At 45.9% G+C, this 23,168-nt stretch overlaps 1 protein-coding gene across 2 annotated transcripts in view; it reads left to right on the forward strand.

Annotated features, from left to right (window-relative positions):
- Window positions 1–22,965, forward strand: part of DLC1 (DLC1 Rho GTPase activating protein) — a 104,050-nt gene extending 81,085 nt beyond the window's left edge. For both annotated transcript variants that reach the window (XM_031942000.1, XM_023505695.2), the window contains exons 4-14: window positions 238–301; window positions 1,662–2,986; window positions 3,879–4,046; window positions 6,537–6,696; window positions 6,802–7,000; window positions 7,312–7,525; window positions 12,773–12,887; window positions 13,174–13,392; window positions 18,941–19,158; window positions 20,605–20,778; window positions 21,349–22,965. In XM_031942000.1, the coding sequence (XP_031797860.1) occupies window positions 238–301; window positions 1,662–2,986; window positions 3,879–4,046; window positions 6,537–6,696; window positions 6,802–7,000; window positions 7,312–7,525; window positions 12,773–12,887; window positions 13,174–13,392; window positions 18,941–19,158; window positions 20,605–20,778; window positions 21,349–21,469 (2,977 nt within the window). In that variant the 3' untranslated portion in view covers window positions 21,470–22,965. The remainder of the gene's footprint in view (window positions 1–237; window positions 302–1,661; window positions 2,987–3,878; window positions 4,047–6,536; window positions 6,697–6,801; window positions 7,001–7,311; window positions 7,526–12,772; window positions 12,888–13,173; window positions 13,393–18,940; window positions 19,159–20,604; window positions 20,779–21,348) is intronic.
- The last annotated feature ends 203 nt before the right edge of the window (window positions 22,966–23,168 follow it).

The following is a 23,168-nucleotide window of genomic DNA, read 5'->3' on the forward strand; positions in this document are numbered from 1 at the left end:
GCCTGGGGTGCCCACTTTCTTGTGAGAATAAAACAGCGACTCTGGCAGCCCTCTTGCTACAGGCATCCCTCCAGTGGCTGAGCCTATGGCCGCTATTACTTCTCAGTGGAGACAATCCCATAGAAGGGCACAAGGCACAGGGTACCCTGGCTATTGCTTTGGTGTTGTCATGGTGAGGGACGTGGGGGACTGGCACTGCTCTGCTTTGCTGAATACACATATGTCTTTGCTCTACAGGCGCCTGAATACATTAAATAAGTGTGCAGTAATGAAGCTGGAGATCTGCCCCCACAGGAAGCGGGTAAGGACATCAATGGCCATGGGCAAGCATGTTCTGCCACAGAGGCTTGCCACCACCAAGGGTGGCCCAGCAGGATGCTGCCCCGAGGTCCCTGGTTCCCTGCTCTCCCAAGCTCCACCCCTGTCCTGAGGGACCGCTAATTAAGCTACCACTTAACTATCCGGGGAAACCCTCCCGGGGCCTTATCTGCCACCCAAGTTCACTGAACTTAAAAGGTGGTCTCTGAGGCCCCTTCCAGCCTGGGGCCTGTAAAATAATTAGGTTGGTCTAGACAGCCTGTAGGGTATATCTCAGGATAGATCCTGGATTGTTTTCTCAGGTTTGGAAAGGAAGACAGTTTATAGGGCCAGAGTAGGGCAGCCCTTGGAAGAGGAGGGTACTATCCTTATCTGCATGAATACAAATTCCTCCTTCCCAGTAGGACATGCTCTTCTGGAGAGCGGGTTTTCCAGGAATTATCCTGGATCTCCTGGCTTGCCCTGAGCCACCTCCTTCTGAGAATGTGTGAGGTTGGGGGCCGTGCAGAAACTGTGCAGAAAAGGGGACCAGGAGGCTCCCAAAAACTCCCATGCTGCATGCAGAAGGGAAGGCAGGGCCTCTGGGTTTCAGGGGGTAAATTTGGGAGGGCCAGCCCAAATTCTGCTCATAGGCTGCCTCCACTCGGCCAGGACGTGGACATTAGGACAGCCAGGGGAGCTGCTCCAAGGCAGGGGCTTTCTGGCCAGAACAGTGGATTTTATGCGGCACCCATTCATCAGGCCTGGAGAAGAAGAAAAAGCCTCCACTGGCAGAGCCCAGAGACATCAAACCTCAGAATTGTAATAGGGTTCATAGGCCTTTAACATGTGGCTGGCAGGAGGGCAGAGTCAAGTGATCCTGTGTTTAGAGGATGTTTTCCCCCAGTTATACATTGTGTCTCTCTCTGATCTCTGTCTCTTTTTCTGTTTCTCTCTCATCTCTGTCTTTGTTTTTGTCTCTGTCTCTCTGTTTCTCTCTGATCTCTCTGTCTCTTTCTCTGGTCTCTGTTTCTCTCTGCTGTCTCTCTCAGTCTCTGTCTCTCACATACACACACTAACTCACCCCCAACCTCTCAGAGGGGGCCCAGGGGCGGTCCTCCTCCTAGCACTGGCTCCAGTTGGACATTGCCTCCCAGCCAGGACTTCCCTTGACCTCAAGGATCTCCACTGTGGCGGCCCCTGGCCCTCTCCCAGCCCCTCAGTGGGACGGTTCTATGGCACAGGAAGGCCCTTTCTGTTGGGTCTCACACCGGCAGGGGGACAGGGAGCTGGACAAAGGTCCCGGGCGGAGAGAGGGTCTCGGTGGCCGCAGCAGTAACCAACCCCTTTCTCTCTTTCCCCAGAGCGAGGACTCGGATGAGGATGAGCCGTGCGCCATCAGCGGCAAGTGGACTTTCCAAAGGGACAGCAAGCGATGGTCCAGAATGGACGAGTTTGACGTGTTCTCCCCGCTGCCCGGCCTGGCTGCCAGGGCACCGGGGAGCCAGGTCCTTGCCAGCGCCAGCCGAGAGAGCCTGCTGACCGACCTGAGCGAGGGCCAGGAGCTGGTCTCCGTGCGGAGCCTCAGCAGCGCCAGCAGCCTCCCGACCGAGCCGAGCACGCCCCGGGCAGACTCCGTGGCGAGCTTCTGCTCCTCGGGCCTCCAGGAGTTTGGCCCCCTGCCTTCCCCCACCGAGCTGCCCGGCACCAAAGCCCACGGGCAGCCCACCAAGGCCAAGCCAAGGGGCCTGCTCAAGAGGATGGAGAGCCTGAAGCTGCGGCGCTCTCACGCCGGCCGGCCCAAGGGCGGCCCTGCCAAGCTGGGCCTGGTCATCAGCGGCCCCGTCCTGCAGGAGGGCCAGGAGAAGCTCAAGCACCTGCCCTGCGTGGAGATCTCCAGCCTGGCCGGCGTCCGCAAGAGGAGCATCTCCAACTCCACGCAGACCAGCAGCAGCAGCAGCAGCCAGTCGGAGAGCGGCAGCGCCGTCAGCACGCCCAGCCCCGTGACGCGGACGCGCAGCCTCAGCACCTGCCACAAGAGAGCTGGCATGTACCTGGAGGGCTTTGACCCCTTCGACCAGGCCGCCTTCGACAGCGTGCTGGAGCAGAACCTGCGCAACCGCGAGAGCCGCGGGGATGACGCCGTGTTCTACATCCCTGAGGACCACAAGCCGGGCACCTTCCCTAAGGCCCTCTCCAACGGCCGCTTCCCCGCCCCTGGGAAGGAGAGCGTGGCCCCCGGCTGGAGGGCGGGGAGCTTCCATGGCCGTGAAGGGGCCAAGGGGCTGCGGAGGCGCAACTCCTCCTGCTCCGTGAGCAGCCGCCTCAGCGTCTACGACAACGTGCCCGGCTCCGGACTCTACTCCAGCTCCGGGGACCTCGCCGACCTCGGGCAGGAAGACATCTTCCCCGAGCTCGATGACATCTTGTACCACGTGAAGGGGATGCAGAGGATGGTCAACCAGTGGTCCGAAAAGTTCTCCGACGAGGGGGACTCGGACTCGGCGCTGGACTCAGTTTCCCCCTGCCCGTCTTCTCCAAAGCAGATCCACCTCGAGGCCGAAAACGACCGCACCTCGCCCAGCGACCTGGACAGCGTGGGGAACTCTCTGAATGAGACCGAGGAGCCTGCCGACATCCAGGAAAGGAGGGACTCTGGTGTGGGCGCCTCCCTGACGCGCTCCAACAGGTGAGAAGGCCGCCTTGTCTGCCGAAGGGAGGGTCTGGTCACCTCCTGATAGGTGTGGGTGAGAGGGGAAGGAAGCCAGAGAAATCGGTCCCTGGCACCTGGCTATTTCCTTCTGAGAACAAGGAACAAAATTAATGACCAGAAGGAAGAGGTATCATGGATAGAAGAGAAGGCCCAGAACCTGGGAGCAGCTGTATTCAGATTTTGTCTCAGAAACTGAGCTCTCTGAGCTCATTCAGCCTCTGTGTGTGGCTAGTACTCAAGAGACAGAGAAAGAGAAAGAGAGAGAGAGAGGGAGGGAGGGAGACAAAGAAAGCGACCGAAAGTGAGTGAGGAACAAATTACTCAGTGAATCACTGAGGGGATGGATCCATGGCCTTTTAAGTCCCTTCTAACTCTAGATGTCAGACCTTTGGATCCTGCCATTCAGTTCCTAGGAAGGCTCCAGCCCCATAAATCCCATCCTCACCAGAATGGGGTTTTTCCCACTGAGCTTAGCTGATGCTTCAGTCCAGTGGTTCTAGAGAATCCTGGGGATGTCTGAAACCCTTTTAGAGGGTCTACAAATTCAAAAATAGATTTTATTTCCAATATAGTAAATGTCTATAAATATAATCCAGATAAACAAAAACTCTTTGGAGAGATCCTCAATGATTTTTAATAGGATAAAGATACTGAAAACAAAACTCTGAGAACCACTGCTTTAATCCAATGAAAAGCAGAGGGAGAGACCAGGTGTGCTGATAATGCAAATTAGGCAGCTAAGCAGCCTGCAAGACCTGGATTTGAATCCTGTCTATGATAGTTCTTGGGAGAGGACATAGATAAGATGATTTGTAAATGCTTAATTGCTGCTGTGACCAACTCCTTACGGTCTCCTTGCCGGTCCCAGGCCCAGACTGAGCTGGCAGAGCTCCCGGCGGCTCAGCGCGGGCTCAGCTGCGCCCCAGATCAGCTGCCAGTCCGTGGCTCAGATGAACCTGCTGCAGAAGTATTCGCTCCTCAAGCTGACGGCCCTGCTGGAGAGGTACACGCCATCCAACAAGCACGGCTTTAGCTGGTGAGTGCAGGGGCTCCCAGTAACCAATTGGGAGGAGGATGGGCAAGGGGACAGCAGGGCGGCTGGCGTGTGTGTGCAGTGTGGACAGAGCTAAGGGACAAGATAAGGGCAGCAGAATGGCGGTCATTGGCTCCTGGGGAAGAAGGGAAAGGTTGGCTCAAGAGCACAAAATTTAGGTGTCGGTTTGTCGAGGAGAGGGACTTCCTGTTCTCAGAGCTAAGGCACCTATGGGTGCTAGAGCCTAGACTGGATCTCCAGGGAAGCAGCAGCCTCTTCCCCTTCTGGTTAATACAACCTGGAGAAATAAGCTTGTTTCATATGACGTGCGCAGAGAGGCGGGGGGCATTGGAGCTGGGGAGGGCCTGGTGGTTCCTCTTCCCACTTTGTAACAAGAAAGCTGAGAACCAAAGGGGTTGTCCCTGTAGAGTGACCAGTGCGGACCACCGTGTGTGGTAAAACAAGGCTTTGTGGTTCAGCCCTCTACTCTGTTCTGCAGAGAGAAAGGACATCTTTGGCTGCCGGGCAAATAATGGATTCGGGAAGCCTGGATGGTCAAAGAGTGGGATATTGGGCCCCTATGGGCCGGTCTCAGTGGAGGCAACTTTCCTTGTAATAAGGATGTGAGCCCTAAAGTGGGGGTGGGGAGAAGAGGCCCCATTTAAACCCATAAGGGTGAAACAACAGCAGGAGGGGCCACTAATGCTGTGGCCCCCTGGACAGAGGATGCCCTGCCTACTGTGGCTCTCCGGGGGCCACTGTGGGCACATCACCAAGCCTGGAAGAAAGCGTCTCTGTTCCACAACTGTGCTTTGGGGAGCCTTGTGGCACACAGGAGCCGTTTGTTCCAAATGACTGAAATAAATAAGTCCTGGGCAGCTCTCTCCGTGTGCCTGAGATTCCCGCTGAAGACCATCCGCTGTGCCTCCTGAATTCCGCCCTTGACGCCAGGCGGCCTCTCTCCCCTCACAAAGCGGTCATTGTGTGCCTTGGATCAGTAATGCTAGAGGCCACACCCCGTGGAAACCCACCTCTGATGCCCCATAAACCCCAGAGGGCTGGGACGGCCTAGGCTGGACATGAGGCTGAGTGGGACTTTAATGGGGTCAATGTAGTGTACCCTGAAACTCAAGAATGACACACTTTTGAATTATCATTTAAAGGAGAAAACCCCTTTTTCCTCTTCTCCCCATTTATAGTCCAATTTAAATGTCTCTCTGAATTATGAGATCAGAAAAGTATTCAACTGGGTTGAGGTTGTGGAGTGGGGTAGTCTTGATTCCTTCTTCCTAATCTTACTTACCCTTTCTTATTCTTCTCACTCCCTTTCTCCACAGAATCATGGGTAGGGTTGACATATCTGTTTGATAATCTTATATGGATCATACCAATTTCTTAAGTCCCCATTTCAGAAGCTTGCAGAGCCCAAACTAGACACAAAATACATGATGTGCTTTCTTAATTTCTGGGGCTATGAGCAAAAGGGATTCTTGGATCAGTTAGCCTGGGACTTCCCCATTCTACTGCTTCACAAGTGTGAAAATCCAGATATAATTGGTCATTTTAAAGATGTTAAATCTTTTTGTTTTCAGTTAATAAGAATTTTTTTAAAAATGATCTCTACTTATCCCCCCTTTCCATCTACCTTGGCTCCCACATGCATTTTAAAAGAATATTTAAAGATAAATAAATTATTCCTTCAATGGTGCTATATATAGTCTGGCAAAGCGATTCCTCATGTTGGGAATATCTAAAAATATGTGAAGAGAGATAATATGTGTAAAGTGCTTTCCTGTTACTATTGTTATTACTGTGATCATGATGATGATGGTAAAGTCAGATCTAACGTTGCTTAATTTATAAAATTAAGCTAGAAGGGATTTTAGATTTAGAACTCTAGTCATTTTACAGAGGTGAAAACTGAGACCCACCTACAGGGAAGATCAAATGAAATCAAAGTCACACAGGTAATATTAACGAAAACTTATGTTTACACACATCAAGATTTTCAAATGCAACATATAAGGGTCATAGCAATTTAAACTCCATTGTAGAAATGAGTAAGATTAAGATTTGAGAGGGGAAGTGATCAGCATCTGAGGCTGAATAAAGCTGGAGTTTGTCCAGGCTGTATGACTTTATTTTTTAATTTTTATTTTTTATTATAGCTTTTTATTTACAAGTTATATGCATGGGTAATTTTTCAGCATTGACAATTGCCAAACCTTTTGTTCCAATTTTTCCCCTTCCCCAGATGGCAGGTTGACCAATACATATTAAATATGTTAAAGTATAAATTAAATACAATATAAGTATACATGTCCTGACAGTTATTTTGCTGTACAAAAAGAATCAGACTTTGAAATAGTGTACTATTATGGGCTCTATGACTTTAGATGGAATGCTGGTTCTGTTTCCCCATCCCCTAAGTTGGAAAAATCCCTTGGGACCCGCAAAGGATAACTGCATCTTCCTCTTGTGTTCCCAATCCAGGGCAGTGCCCAAGTTCATGAAAAGGCTGAAGGTCCCAGACTACAAGGACCGGAATGTGTTTGGCGTCCCACTCTCTGTCAACGTGCAAAGAACGGGGCAGCCCCTTCCCCAGAGCATCCAGCAGGCTATGGGCTACCTGCATAGCCAGTGCTTGGATCAGGTCAGTTCTATGTGCTCACTGGGGGTGAGGGTGGGGGAGGCCAGCAAGAGGAGCGTTTCCTTATCGTGCCCTCACACTGCTTCCCTTCCTGGGCGATGCTAACAGGTTGGGCTCTTCAGAAAGTCGGGCGTCAAGTCCAGAATCCAGGCCTTGCGCCAGATGAACGAGGGCTCCATGGCGCACGTGAGCTACGATGGGCAGTCTGCGTACGATGTGGCAGACATGCTGAAGCAATACTTCCGAGACCTCCCAGAGCCGCTGATGACCAACAAACTCTCGGAGACCTTCTTACAGATCTACCAGTGTGAGTGGGGGCCTGACCCTGGTGGGGGGAGGCGGGCGGTCGGGGTCTTCTTGTCTCATGAGCGTCGCGGGGCCCGCTCATGAATGGCAAGCTCTTCCATAAGGCCAAGGCCATTGGACAAAAGGCACAAAAAGGAAGGTATGGGGCTTTAGCTCAGACCTTCCTGACCACTGCTCTTTACTGCCTCTTAATTCCTCCATAAGGCAGGAGATGCGTTTTGTAACTATCCATGTTTTTTGTTGTGCGACCTCAAACTGGGTAGGGTGATCCCTTGCTTGAGACTGATGGAGGCAAATGTTGCTATTGTACAGATGTGCCCAAGGACCAGCGTCTCCAGGCCATCCAGGCGGCCATCATGCTTCTCCCTGATGAGAACAGGGAGGTCCTTCAAACCCTGCTCTATTTCCTGAGCGAGGTCACCGCTGCCGTGAAGGAAAACCAGATGACACCCACCAACCTCGCCGTGTGCTTGGCACCTTCCCTTTTCCACCTCAACACCCTTAAAAGGGAAAATTCTTCTCCAAGGTACATCCTCCCCTCATCTCATCCCTGTCTCCCCTTCCTCATCCTTGCTACACATAAACACACACACACACACTGCATCATACTTTATGTAATTCAAGCAGCCGAGATGTCTCCATTCTTGGGCAGTCTATATATCTTCTGGGGTTCCCCCCTCCCTTGTCCACCTCGGCAGACTACACCAACAGAGTAGTGCTAGAAAGTCGTCCCATAGTGGACAAGCTGCAGAGCTGATCAGGAGAAAGGGATGCCAGGTTTGAGCCCTGCTGGCAGAGGACCAGTCCCATAAGTGGCAGTCAGCAACTTTTTGGTTGTAATGGGACAAATTTTCCTAGGAAAGACTTAGAAGGAAAGAGCCTCAGGGGGCTATTGGATGCAAACTTTTCATTTTTTGGATGAGGAATTCCAGGCAGAGTGAGGTTAAAAGCCTGGCCCAACAACACCCAAGTAGGTTATTAAGGCAGTATTTGAACCCAAGACTTCTTGACTCTTCACTACCTGTTTTCATCCATGGCAACGTTCAAAGACCATAGTCTTAGTTACAGAAAGTTGTAATCTTTGTGAATGGAAGGGAAGGGGACCCCAGACCTTTGGGATGACACCTCTGGAAGAAGCCAGTAATTCCTAGACCTGCTTTTACTATCCAAAAACAAAAAAGCGTTTATATTGCCACCTCTGTGCTAGCCTTGTGACCTACATTTGACTCTTTTTTTTTTTTTAAATTAAAGCTTTTTATTTTTAAAATATATGCATGGATAATTTTCAACATTCATCCTTGCAAAACCTTGTGTTCCAAATTTTTTTCCCTCCCTTCCCTCTATCCCTTTCCCTTGATGGCAAGTAATCTAATATATGTTAAACATGTGCAGTTTTTTTTTAAGCTGATAATTTTTTTAAATTAAAGCTTTTTATTTGCAAAAATATCCATGGGTAATTTTTCAACATTGACCCTTGCAAAAGCTTCTGTTCCAGATTTTCCCCTCCTTCCCTCCATTCCCTCCCCTAAATGACAGGCAACCCAATACCTATTAAATATATTAAAATATATGTTTATATATATGTACATATTTATACAATTATCTTGCTACACAAGAAAGATCGAATCACAAAGGAAAAAAAGAAACTTGAGAAAGAAAGCAATTCATCTATACATATTTTCACAATACATTTGACTTTTTTCGAGTAGCTGGCACTCTGCTTTCCTGATCTTGCTCTGGTTCATGTTTGTGTCTGAGTCTTAACATGTTTCTAAATCACAGAAAAGTAACCTCAGAGGAATGCTCCCAATCACGCTGGTCATACAGCCTTAGCTGAGGGACCTGGGGGACTTGGAGGCCCTCACTACCTCCAAGAGCAGCCCTTCCCTCCTCTGAGACTGCTCTCCTGGTGAGGAAGTTAGTTATTCCTAACATTCAGCCTGGGTTGATTGGCCTCAAGCAACTTCCCCCAATTGTTCCCCACTCGGCCTTCTGAGGCCAAACAAAGCATATCCAATCCCTCTTCCAAGTGACATCACCCCCTTTATTCCTGGAAGCCATGCCTCTTGATGCAATCCAAAAAATCACATCAAGCATTTATTTCCTCTTCCTTTAACTCTCCCACACCCCCTGAATTGGAAAACAAAGGAAAAAGAGAACTCTTGTATCCAGTGTGAATAGTCAAAGGAACCAAATCCCCACTTTGCTCATGTCCCCAAGTGTTTGTCTCCTGCAAGTGGGGAGGGGGGCAGACATCCTCTCTGGTCCTCTGGAATAGATTCGTTCATTCCCTTTTCACTGCCAAATCACCCAGTTAACTCTTGAATTTGCAGTCAACCTAAAACTCCTAGGACTTTTCAGACTGTTCTTTCCCTTGAGAAATTGATTGTTTGAACCCATGTGGAGGTTTTTTAGCATTAATCCCTTTGGAAGTTTCTCTTATGAGATTTCAGTTCATTGATCAGGGTGAGCAGTTCACAAAGTGTGGTGGAGGGGGCTCCGAGGGTCCAACCACCAGAGATGTTTTTAGGGGATGTAGGAGGTCAAAATGTTTTTATAATATGAAGATGTTTTCCTTTCTGATACAGCAAAAAGAATAATTATAACCCATATAAACAGAAGCTTTAGGAGGGAGTCTTCAATAATTTTTAAAAGAATAAAGGAATTAGTGATTTGAGGAGCATATTTTTGGACCTTAATTATCTTAAATGGTGTTGAGATATTCAATCTAGACCAGGAAGATGCAAGTTCAAATCTAGCCTCAGACACTTACAGGCTGTGATGCTGAACTAATCACTTCACCTCAGTTTTCCTTACTTTCTTTAACTATACAATGAGAATAGCAATAGCAACAAGATTGCTCTGAGGATCAAATGAAATAAAGGTAAAGTGCTCAGCACAGTCTGGCAACATTGTAAGTGCTTAATAAACATTTGTTTTCTTTTTTCTCCTCTATAACTGGTATCATCTTCAGATTTGATGGACATATCATCCATGTCTTTATCCAAGTCATTGATAATTTTTTTTTTCTTGAGGCAGTTGAGGTTAAGTGACTTGCCCAGGATCACACAGCTTAGGAAGTGTTAAGTGTCTGAAGATTGATTTTGGGTCCTCCTGACTTCAGGGCTGGTGCTCTATCATCTATACTATGCTGCGGCATTGATGAAAAATTAAACAGCCCTGGGCCAAGCAGAGAGCCTTGGGATATTCCACTGAAGACTACTGCCACTTTCCTATTGAACCATTCAAATGTGGCTAATGGTCAGTTCTGAATGCATTTAATTGCATTATTATCTAGGCCACACCTCCCTGGTCTTCTTCAAAAGAATAGTCTGAGATGTAGCAGCTACTTTGCTCTAAGGAATGAATCCAGGTATGTGGTATTCCACTCATCTCTCTTGTTTACTAGCCCTGTCAAAAACGGCAGAGAGATAAGGTTAGTCTGGCATCTTGATGCAATTGGGCTGGCTCTTTGGAGTTGCCTTTCTAGCTCTTCCCCTACCATCTCTTTAAACGCCCATTCTAGAATTTTTCCAGGAGTTGAAGTGAAACTCAGTTGCCTATTGTTTTGAGAAGGGCAATATTCCAAGAAAAAGAAGGAAAAAGATCTTTGTTGCTTCTCCCACTTTCCATACTCTTTTAGATGTCACTTATTCTGTTTCTGGATGCAAGAATTGAGATTATCTGGGCCTGGGGACTTGAATTCATTAAGGGAAAGTTCCCTATGGCTTTATGCTTAAAAAAAGAAAGAAAAGAAAAGAAAAAATGATAAAATGCCCAAACCTTTGACTCCCAAGTCCTGAGCCCTAAGAAGACCAAAAATAGTTCCTCTACTACAAAATGCTTGGGGCAGTGCTTTTTGCAGCCAAATTAATGCCCATCCATTTGGAAAATGACTAAATCCATTTTGCTGCATAATTATTGGAAGATTTATTACCTAATTATGAGGATTATTAGATTATTGTATAAGAAACAATGAATGAGAATTCGGGGACAGGAAAGAAACTTTATAAGAAACAATACTGGGTACAGTGGTCAGAACCAGGAAAACAAAGTCCCTAAACCACTTAATTCTGGGGACCAAGTCTGGCCCCCACTGTAAAAGGGAGGCGGTAGATCCATATTATGAATTTGAATAGAGAATTTCCTGGGGAGGACACTCCCTCTACTAAAGCAGATTAGCATCTTTTCTGCAAATTCTTGTCTTGCCGAGTTGCCTAAGGACTCTGAGAGGTTCAGGGTCACTTAGCCAGTACTTTCAGATGCAGGCCTAAAAGCCAGGTCTTCCCTGCACGGTTTCTTTCTACCCAGTAAAGGTGGGAGATTCTGGGTGTGTAATATCAAATATATTCGTTCCCAGATAAGTCAGTAGGTTGGTGAGTTTTGCTTGACTTGCTGTTTTTCCCTCTTTTTTCTTTGTGACAAATAATGGTTCCCTAAGGCAGGGATGTGGGAACTAGAAATGAAAGGGAGATGGAAGCACAAGAGATAACAAGTAATTATTTTTTTTAAAAAAAAGGAAAGTTCTGGGGCAGTGGATAGAGCACCAGCCCTGAAGTTAGGAGGACTTGAGTTCAAATTTTGTCTCAGACTTCCTGGCTATGTGACCTTGGGCATTTAAGCCCAATTGCCTCAATAAAAACTAAACAAAGAAATAATAAGGGAAGTTCTTCTGGGGAAGGAGGTATAGGAGACCTGGCTCTACTTTGACTAAGATAGGAACTAGTTGGGTCTTTCAGCAGGTTACTTTCCCCTTCTAGGCTGTCTTGGATTCTTTATCTATAAAATTGGGTGCTGGGCCTAGAACAGTAAATGGAAAACACACCTAAATTTTAGACACTGTGGGCTTTGAGGGAGGCAAGGCTTGGAGTCTTTGTCTATGAAATTACATAGTGGGCCTGGAATACTATTCCTGGAAAACGCACATCCCAACTTGAGGCACTTTGGCTTTTGGGGGAGGGGAGGGGAGGCTTCTGAGTTGGAGAGAATTCTGGACAAAGGCCGTTTCTTTTGGGTTCCTTGGGGGGGGGCTCTGAGAGGAGGCCCCGGAAGCGATAAGATAAGGGCTGTAGCCGCCCACACTGTGGGGCACACCTGGAAGGCAGCCAGGCCGCCACGGACCAGCTGCCTTTGGAAAGGGCACTGTTTGTTTACAGCGGAAGGAAGCAAGGCCGGAGGGTGGGGGGACCCCCTCTCCCTTCCTCCCCTATTATCCAGGCCAAAGTAACCCGAATCCTATAGGGCAGACCGAGGGATGGCCCCCAGACCACTTCCTCATTTGTAATGGCTTCATTCTATTTTGCAAAAAGCCCTTGGGGATGAAATTGGCCCCCTCGGTCTCTGCACAGGAAAACACCTCCACTATTCACGTCTCTCTAGCTCTCCCTCCTCACTGGGGGAAGGGGGAAGCACCATATTGCCCAGAGTTCCGATCCAGCTTTGTGACCCAAACCAAGTCACTCCCCCTCCTCTGCCTGCCTCGGTTTCCCCAAGTGTAAAATAGAAAAACTAATGGCCTCTACTTGCCAGGGCTGTTGGATGACAAGGGTAAGATATTGTGAAGCACTCTGCAAACCTTCAAGTTTCTATAAATACCCATTTTCCTGTGGCCTTGCAGTTGCTCCTCAGCCGTCTCTCTCCACACCTGCAGTGTTGCCCAGGCCTCTGTGCCACGGGGCACCCCCAGCCCAGCTGCTGCCCCATCCCCCGGCTGGCATCCCCCTACCCTGGCCACCCTGAAGGGTTCTCACCTCCTCTTCTTCCTTTGGCCCAGGGTGATGCAGAGAAAGCAGAGTCTGGGCAAACCCGACCAGAAGGACCTCAACGAAAACCTGGCAGCGACGCAAGGCCTGGCGCACATGATCGCAGAATGCCACAAGCTCTTCCAGGTGGGCCGGGGCGCGGGTGCAGGAGGCTCGGGCAGCTTCATTAGAAGGGAAGCCCTTCTGCAGGCACAGAGTCCACCCAAGTGGTCAGCTCCTCACAAGATCCTATGCCCATTTTACAGATGAGGAAGCTGAGGCTCAGGGAACTGAGATGAATTACAGGGATCTGTGCCCTGAATCAAGGCTGTGTTTGGAGTCCCCCAAATAGCAGCCCAGTGCAGATATGAGAAGCCAAGGAAAGGTTAGGGAGTTGAGGTGCTAAATCTAGACTGGGTCTCCTTCCCCCTAGGTCCCCGAGGAAATGAGCCGGTGTCGGAACTCCTACTCAGAGCAGGAGCTGCGGCCCCTCAGCCTGGAGGCCTTGGGCCACCTGAGTGGCCAGGCCTCCAACGACTATCGCCACTTCCTCCAAGACTGCATGGACAGCCTGTTTAAGGAGGTCAAGGACAAGTTCAAAGGCTGGGTCAGCCATCCCACCTCGGAGCAGGCGGAGCTGGCTTATAAGAAGGTAATTGGTGGTGGCTCATTGCTGGGCGTGGAGGGAGGGAGGGAGGGAGGGAGGGACATCCAGAGGCCCTGTCATCAAAGGCTGGGGCTCACACCTTCAAATGTAGCAGAACTGAGTCAGCATTTCATCTTCCTGGACCTCAATTTTCCTCATCTGTGAAGTGGGGTGAATGGAAGGGCAGAGCCTCTAAGGTCCCTTCTGTCTCTCAGTCCTATACGTTTAAGTGTTCTGGGAAAGGGGGGAAAGCTCTCTTTCCCCCTCATTTTAAGTTTGTCCAGGACATTAAGCATCCACCTTCTTTTCTGCCCCGTGTTTGATATCGCCTTGTGCCGAGAGCAGATTGGCCATCCTCAGCCAGAAAGCACCCAGAGCGAGCGTAGACAGAGCTCCATCATCCCTCAGTGATGAACAATTTCTTTAAAATCCATATAACAAATATATGTAGTTCAGAAAAACAGACTCCCCCACTGTCATATCTGAAAGTGTTTGAGTCCTGCATTTTAAGTCTGTCCCTTTTCTGGCAGGAGGTGGATGGAGTGATTCATCTTGAGTTCTCTACCCTTATAATAATCACATTATTACAGATATGAATTCTAAAATCTTTCCAGGTTGTTTTTCTTTATAATGTTGGGCAATCAGTAAACATATATTAAGCACCTACTATGTGCCAGACATTGGATTAAGTGCTAGGAATACAAATAAAGTCAGAAGGACAATCCTTGACCTTGAACAGCTCACAATCTAATGGAGGAAGCAACACAAAAAAATAAATACAAACAAGCTAGAAATAATCCCCAGAGGAAGGCTAGTCTAGAATTAAGAGGAATACATCATTCTCCTGGCTCTGCACCCTTCGCACTTCATCAATTTATATAAGTCTACCCAGTTTCCTCTACATCCATTTTTTTATGTTGTGGTACATAATATTCTATTACATCCATTATACATTATTTAGCCATTCCCCAATTGGACACTTCTTAGTGGTTTAGGGGACTATGGAAAGAGATGCTATAAATATTTTTGTTTCTAAGGGTCCTTTCCCTCTTTCTTTGATCTTTTTGGAATATGGACCTAGTTGCAGTACAGCAGATTCAAAGGGTATACGTAGTTTAGTAATTTAGAGAGTAAATTTCTAACCAAGTTAGAAATGGCTTCTCAGATTGGAGGGATTCACAGCTCTACCCACAATGCATGAATGTAGTCATTTCCCCCCTCCCCCAACAGTCCTTCCAATAATTGGCCAAAGAAAAATGACCATTCATTGGTATGCGTATAAGGATGAATCTCTAGAATTTCTTTCATTTGTAACTCTCTAAATAGAGCATTTTCAGTAAGGTTGTTGCCAGCCTAGATCTCTTTGTTTTTCTTTTCTTTCTTTTTTGTTTTTGTTGGTGTTATATCCTTTGATAGAATTGGACCAGTTTGTTTGACAACTCAATCCCTTTATGTCAGTGTATGTATTTCTAGTTTTAGTTCTAAATACTGATGTGTTATGCAAATAGTCAGTAAGCCTACACTTAACACTACCTACTCTGCTATTTTAGATTTCAATCTTGTGGAGGATTATATCGATATAACAAGAAGTTTTTCTCCTACACTGTTGTAGCTGCTTTTTTTTTTTTTTTTTTAATATCAGTTTAGCTATTAATTTAATGGTTCATACTCACAATAACATTCTTTAGAAGTTAGAGGACCCAAATTCATCCGATATGCTATTTAAATTTTTTTTTTCATTGAAGCTTTTTATTTTCAAAACATGCAAGGATAATTTTCCCATATTAACCCTTGTAAAACTTAGTGTTCCAATCTCCCTTCTCCCCACCAATATCCCCTCCTCTAGATGGCAAGTAATCCAATATGTTAAACCTGATAAAAACATATATATGGCTATAATGGATTTACATATTTATACAGTTATCTTGCACAAGAAGAATCAGATCAAAAAGGAAAAAAATGAGAAAGAAAATAAAAAATACAGGCAAACAACAACAAAAGAAGTGAAAATCTAGCTTGGATTTCTTAATCTGAAAACTACATATTTAAATCCTGGTCATTTATCCATTGTACTTTTTATTTCCCCCTCACTCTCTCATAAATTTGAATCAATTCTTTATCTCTTGGATATGAGACCTTCATCAAAGAAACCTATTACAATGGTTCCCCCACGCCTATTTCCCTTCTAATTTTAATTGCATTGGGTTTTGAACAAACAAATCTTTTAAGTTTTATATATTCAGAATTGTCTCTTATTTGATTTTAGACTCTGCCCTGCCTTTACTTCCTTCCTCATTTGGGATGTCACCTTTTTTGTTTAAATCATGGATCATCTGGAGTTTATCTTAGTATCTAGGGTGAGAAGCTGCAAGTCAATAAGCAATTTCTGCCCCATTGCTTTCCCATTCTCTGTAGTTTGGGTCAAATTGGGAGTCCTTCCCCCATTAATGGAGTCTTTGAGTTTAGCAAACACTCCTAGGCTTTTTTTGTTTGTTTGTTTCTGTCTGTGGTGTGCCTGATCTGTTTTGTTAATCACCCTCTCTATTCTTTAACCGAGACCCTGTTGCTTTGATGATTTTTGCTTTGTTGGAGAGCTTGAGATCTGCATTTGTTTTAAACTACAAAGGAGAGCCCCCTCCACAGGACCTGCCTCTGTCCCTGGGGCTTTATTTCGGTGGCTCCTCCTCCCTCATTCACACTTTCTGCTCCTGCTCTAAAGCAACACTGGGAGATTCCTTCTTATCCAAGTGTATCATCTTCCAGTTCTCTCCTCATGCTGTGCCCGCTGGCCCCCAGTGATTCTATGTTCTACCCCCCTCTTCACAGCAGCCCATCCTCCGCGTTCCTGCCAAAGTGATTTTTCTCAATTATCCTAAACTCGTCACCCTCACCCCCAAGGAGCTTCCAGGGCTCCCCTTAGCCTCCAAGATCAAATCAAAAATCCCATTTGGCATTGGAAGCCTTTCAGAAATAACCTGGCCTCTTCTCAGAATACTCCCACCTCCACCCAGATGGAGACACACACACACACACACACACACACACACACACACACACACACAAAATCTATGTGTCTCCCTCAGTCTTTCTCTTTGTCTGTCTATATGTGTCTCTTTGTCTTTCTCTGTCTGTCCTGTCTCTTTTCCTTTTTCTGTTTTCTCTTTGTTTCTGTCTCTGTCTGTGTGTATCTCTCTGTATGTGTCTCTTTGTCTCTGTTTCTGTGTGTATCTCTGTATGTATCTGTCTCTGTATGTATGTCTCTTTCTCTTTATGTGTGTCTTTGTCTCTTTCTGTTTTTGTGTGTTTCTCTGTGTCTGTGTTTCTGTCTTTGTTTCTCTTTCTGTGTGTTTCTCTGTGTGTGTCTGTCTGGGTCTTTGTCTTTCTGTCTCTGTCCCAAGTCTGCTGACCTCTCTTCTGCCTTTGTCTTGCCTAGATCTCTTTACCCCCTGGGACTCACTCTTATTCCCCCTCACCTTCCTTCCTGGCTCTGCTTAGATCTTACCCTTGGTGGGAAGTCCCACTAGCTAGCTATTTGTTTATTCTCTATATATTTTGTATCACCTTATTAATACTGTTGCTTTCCCCTATGGGAATGAGAGCTCCTTTAGAACAGTGTCTCTGCTTGTGTCATAATTCCTTTCATTTCACAAAATGAATGTTTTTTCTGTGCTTATTGAGTACCCGGTTTGAGGACTTCAGTACCACAGAATTAGTTTCCCAGTCTCACTCTCCACACTCAACTCCTGTACTCCAGGTCCATTAGTCCCTCCTATGGTCTAACCTCCTCTCAACATCCACCATGTACAGAGATGACCACACCTGTGATCTTGCCATCTCTCCAAAGGTTTCACTTCCATGATTAAGATTCCATACTTCCTTTATCTCCAACCATAACTTCCTGCTGCTCCATTCCATCTTATTCCACTTCATCTTGTTCTTCATCCTCCATCATTACTTTACTTTCCTTCATGCCCAATCTTTAGATTAGCCTTAGATGCTATTAGAACATTAGACTGATTAATCTCTAAACTTTCATATCTTTTCTGTCCTATTTTTGCTCAGCTTGCTGCTGCATGTTCCTGGAAGTAGTCACTGAAGGGACAAGTACATAAACAAGTTTTAGAACCTCAAAAGCATCCCTAACAAGTGACGAGTCACTTTGAGGAAGCTGTTTTTCAGTAAATTTTTCTTTTTTGAGTTGAAATTTATATTAAAGACAAAATTTGGGTCTTTGCATCATTCACCCATGGCTACTGATTCTTCCCTATGACAAAGTCAAATGGATCTGATCCCTCTTCCATTTGACACACCTTTGACTCCTTGAAGATAGCTAGGATGAGTTTCTCTAGACTTATTTACCTCAATAGCATAGTCCCCACTCTCCTGCCAGGGAGAAGTTCTGATTTATAAACATCGTATCTGAAATATACCCAGAATTAAGCTGAACACCTAAATGTTGGGAACATGAGACCTAGAGTTAAACATTGGGCTTGCTTTTTTTCTCTGTGTTAACCATGAGCAAGACAGAAAAATTTCCTCACTTGTAAAATAAGAGGTTTGGATTTGCTCCTCTCTAAGATTCCTTTTAACTAACATTATGTTAATATCATTAGTCAAAGATTATGTTGCTTTGAGAAGTTGGAAATCTCTTTTCTGTTGGATCATCGAGGTATATTTTCAATCAGTGGGCATAACAGATATTGATATAGCTCTTTAAAGGTTATAATGCACTTTGAAGATTTTTATTTAATTCCCACGATCATCCTTATAGGTAAAAACCATACTTAATCTCAGTTTATAGAAATTGAAATGAGAGGATAATAAATATACTAGCTTAGGGTTGTACAACCAGATAGTGGCCAAGGTAGGATTCAAATTCAATTATACCAACTAGCAAGGAACTCTTTTTTTTTTTTTTTTTTTTTAATCTATCACATTTCTTTCTTTCTTTTTTTTATTATAACTTTTTATTGACAGAACCCATGTCTGGATAATTTTTTACAACATTATCCCTTGCACTCACTTCTGTTCCGACTTCTCCCCTCCCTCCACCCCCTCCCCCAGATGGCAAGCAATCCTATACATGTTAAATATGTCACCATATAGCCTAGATACAATATATGTGTGCAGAACAGAACAGTTCTCTTGTTACACAGGAAGAATTGCATTCAGAAAGTAAAAAATAACCTGGGAAGAAAAACAAAAATGCAAACAGTTTATACTCATTTCCCAGTAGAACTCTTAATTCTTAATGCTTTTCGGTCCAATGCTAGTGATCATCTCAGGACCTAATTTCTGCTCATAATTTCTAGCTACTCCCTCACTGAAACTTTCCTCTGCCAGGTAGAAACTTTACTTTATCTCACATTGCCTCGTTATTTCCCGTGGGAAAACTAATGAATTGTCAGCTTACCAAGTCTGCTTCTTCCTGGGGAAAAGAGGATCTGAGGATCTGAATGCACTCAATTCCTTACCTACAGACCTGCCATTCTGTTGTCTTTGGCTGAGCGTAAGGGTCCCTGGTAGTAACAAGTGGGTTTGTACTTTATTTAAGGTGAGTGAAGGACCCCCACTCCGATTGTGGAAGTCGACAATCGAAGTCCCTGCCAAACCTGAAGACGTTTTAAACCGACTCCTGAAGGAGCAACATATCTGGGATCCGGATCTCTTGGATGCCAAAGTGATTGAAGTCTTGGATAGCCAGACAGAAATCTACCAGTTTGTCCGGAGTAGTATGGTACCCCATCCTGCCAGGGACCACGTGGTGCTGAGGTGAGAGTCCCCCCGAAGGGCCCAAGCAGCCTGGGAGGAACAATAGCCTCTGTTTAGTGAAATCTCAGGACATTGATTAAACATCCACCATGTAGGTGCTGGGGACAGAAAGGTGATCCCTGCCTTCTAGGAGCTCACATCCTGGGGGACAGAGCATCCATACAAGTATTTACAGGACAGAGTCATTTTCCACAAAAGGCAGTCTGGAGCTCCTGCTCCAGGAAGGCTCCAGAGAGCCAGGAAAGTGCCAGAAAAGGCCTTAAAAAGTCAAACAGGGAATTTTAGAGGGAATGGTAAACCACTAGATCTGGTTTTGGAAGGAAAAAAAAAAAGTCCATAGATAGCAGTGTAGAGGATGAGCTGGGAGGGAAAGAGGAGTTCCATGAAGCTGGAGGACCAGGGGAAAAGCAGCAGTAATTATGTGGGCGAGAGATAGAAGGCTTGCTCAAGGCAGGTATCTGAGAATGTGGGGAGTGATAGGGGTGGTAGAAGAAATGCCCCAAGAGTAAAAGCTGATAGGATTTGTGGGATGAGGGCAAGGATGGAGACAAGGAGATGGCTTTGGCTGGATCCCCAGTAGGAGGTGAACCATGAGTGTTCCCCAAGCCATGGGGCCCCACAGCAGCTCACAGATATGTAGATTGCGAAGCCTGTGCTCTGAGACTCTAGTGGGGGTCTGGTATGCCATAGCATCAATGGCAGAGTCACCAGTGTGCTGCTGCCGTTATTTCCAGTATACTGATGGGCTGGGAGTTAGGAATTCCACCTGTGTGCCTCCTATCTGCAGCCCCAGGAGCACTCGCTCCATCTCTGCAAACCCCAGTTTCCACATTTTTTTTCCCCCTGAGGCAATTGGGGTTAAGTGACTTGCCCAGGGTCTCACAGCTAGGAAGTGGTAAGTGCTTGAGAGCAGATTTGAACTCAGGTCCCCCTGACTTCAGGGCTGGTGCTCTATCCACTGCACCAACTAGCTGCCCCAGTTTCCACATTTGTAGACAAATGATTCTGCACACAGGGCTGCTGTGGGGCCCTGGTGCCCTAATGTGTAGAGTGCTTTACAGAACCTGCAAAGAGGCCAGGATTGTTGGTTATTTTAAATTTTAGAACAATTCTTTGATATACATATAATTTCACCATTTATTATTTAAGACAAAAGTAAATCTGCATACTAATGAGGTGGATGGGCTTGTTTATTTTTGCAGCAAGAATTAAATATTGGCAGAGTACTTGATACCTTTTACTATTGCCAAATTTTTTATAACCCCCACATTTAATTATGTGACTCATAGTTTAAGAAGCTTTGCTCTAGACCCATAAGCCAAATCTAAATCGAATTAAGTCTAGGAAATTATAATTGTAAAGTTTGATAATTGGTTTAAGAAAAATCAAGGGAATTGTTGGTTATTGCAGTCGCCATTCTTAGGTTCAAAGTTTGTGTCTCCACAGAACATGGAGGACCAATTTGCCCAGGGGGGCCTGCATGCTCTTGCTCACCTCTGTGGATCATGCCCAGGCCCCTGTGATTGGGGTACGGGTAAACGTGCTGTTGGCCCGATACCTGGTTGAACCCTGTGGGTCCGGGAGATCCAAGCTCACCTACTTGTGCCGGAGTGACCTGAGGTACGTCCCAGTGTCCCAGCCCTTGGGGGAGAAGGGGCAGAGATCAAACCAGACCTTATTTTGATGACATGAAGGCAGAGTGTCTTGACCTCCTTCATTAGCTCTTCCCATTGGGGATCATTGCTCATGAATTGTGAAGACAGAAAACCCAAGTTCTCTGCTCAATCCCAGAGTACCTTTTTGCTAAAGAGCTCTGAGGACTTGACCAGTGTTCCTTATTAACAAGGTTTTGGAACTCATGAAACAAATGGGAAGCCTTCTGGGAAAGCTTTCTCTTTTCTATCATCTCATCCTCCCTTGATTGGGGGCTAATGCCCACTTTCAAAGCAGGCATGGATAATTCTTTGACATTAACCCTTACAAAACTTGCATTCCAATTTCTCCCCTTTCCCCCACCCCCCCCCAGATGGCAAGTAACCCAATATATATTAAATCCAATATATGTGCACATATTTATATACTTATCTTACTGCTAAGTTTAGAATCATAAGAGTAATAAAGTGTTCTGTTGGAAATGAATCCAGACTTTTCTCCTGAAGTCCCATCACCTTTCTTCTCCTTTCACTTTAGGGGCCACATACCAGAATGGTACACAAAGGCATTTGGACATTTGTGTGTAGCTGAAGTAGTGAAGATCCGAGACTCTTTCAGTCGTCCAAGCACGGATCCCAAAGATGGGAAATCCAGGTGACGACAGACCTACAGGCCAAGACTCTGCATCTGGCCCGGGACCGCCGAGAATTTTGTTTAGAAATAAATGGGCCGATCCTGGGATGGATTAAACCAGAAACCAGGAACCAGTCTGGGCCATGATCTACAATGGCTGTAGCACAAGAGCTGATATTGACTGGAACACATGGCCCTGTGGAAAAACAGAAGTTGTGCTAGGTGGAGATTGCTTCTGCGAAGCAGGACTCGGAAAGGGAATAAAATGAAGAGAAACTGTTCTCCTGGGATATTACCCTTGACTGGACCCAGGCAAGCAGGACAGGAGAGCCGCCGTAGGAGGGACTGTTGTTGTTTGTTTTGGGAATGGGGGTGTCTCTGACACCAGCAATGAAAAGTGAGTTTCCATAAGATGTGTGTGTGGGTGAATGTCCATGACTGAATGCAGAGCAGATCCAGGGAATGGGCTCTGCTAGGTTGGCAGGCCACCAAAATTGCTGAGACATTTCAAATTGTATTACTCCAGGGAGGAATGTGGGATAACCTTCATGCCTAAGGGGGACCCGTGAATTTCTCCAGTGAATCCTTTTCCTTTTTATTTAGGAGAGCCAGTATGGGAGATGCCATCCTGAAAGGACCCCCTTCCATCCATGTCTATTAGATGACGATCCCAATTCTGTACTGTAGTGAATTCATTCTTACATAGGTAATCCCACACTCAAGGTCCTCTCTCTCTCTCTCCCGGTTGGCTTTAAATCACAAAAATCAGAATCCAGCAATAAAAAGCATTGTAGGTTTTTTTGTTGTTGTTGTTTTATAAAGAGCACAGGTTAGGATAAAGATGAAGACTATTAATGCCAAAGCTAAAATCAGAAGGAGAGCCATACTTTCTGATGTACCCCCATTTTCGGTTCTTTCATCTCTTGGGTTTCCAGAAAGTTTAGGCCGTATTCCAAAGGGCTCTGTTGGCCAAGAGCTCTTCCTCCAGGGGCCTGTGTCATGGCAGGATCGTCATGGGACATTCACCTGTGAGTGAACATGTCAGGAAAGGTTGTACCTGGCTGATTGCGTGCCTCAGTTACCGTTGTCAGTGTTAACTTCTTGATGAAGAAACTTCATGTTGTGTGTGTGGATGTGTGTGAGTGAGGGGGAGAGCGGATCGGATTCAGCCACGAAGTGCCGTCAGGGCTCCGGACCACGTGCTCCTTGTGAATTCCTAGATCTTGTAGATTCCGTCTAAAATCTCTTACGTGGAAGATTGTATGTTGAACATACCGTCCCATTGAGTAACACAAGTAACGCATGATACAGAGTATTATTTAAAATAGACTTGTATTTATACATCAGTCTTTGGGTTTTATACCTCAGCTCAACATGTTTGTGTTTTTTTTTTTCCTTTATTGTAAATAAAGCTTTTCATGATTACCATGGAAGTGACTGAACAAAGAAAAGGTTTATAACTTGCTATGAATGACTGTACAGAATATAATCAACAATTGCACTATTAAATGTTTAACATGAGGGACTGTCTGGCCTTTGTTCATTTTCCATGACAATTCTAGTCCCACATGGATCATCAGCTTGGAGAATGCGATCCAAAGGGAGTAGTGGCCTGGTGGAGAGTGCTCAGGAGTCTAAGGAAAGAAGTATACAGTCTCCAAACTGAGGAGTCACCGTGGGGAAATTGAGGAAGGAAGGTGTGAGCTTCAGAAGGGTAGTGAAGA

Source organism: Sarcophilus harrisii, chromosome 6, assembly GCF_902635505.1.
Source record: "Sarcophilus harrisii chromosome 6, mSarHar1.11, whole genome shotgun sequence".
Classification (NCBI taxonomy): Eukaryota; Metazoa; Chordata; class Mammalia; order Dasyuromorphia; family Dasyuridae; genus Sarcophilus; species Sarcophilus harrisii.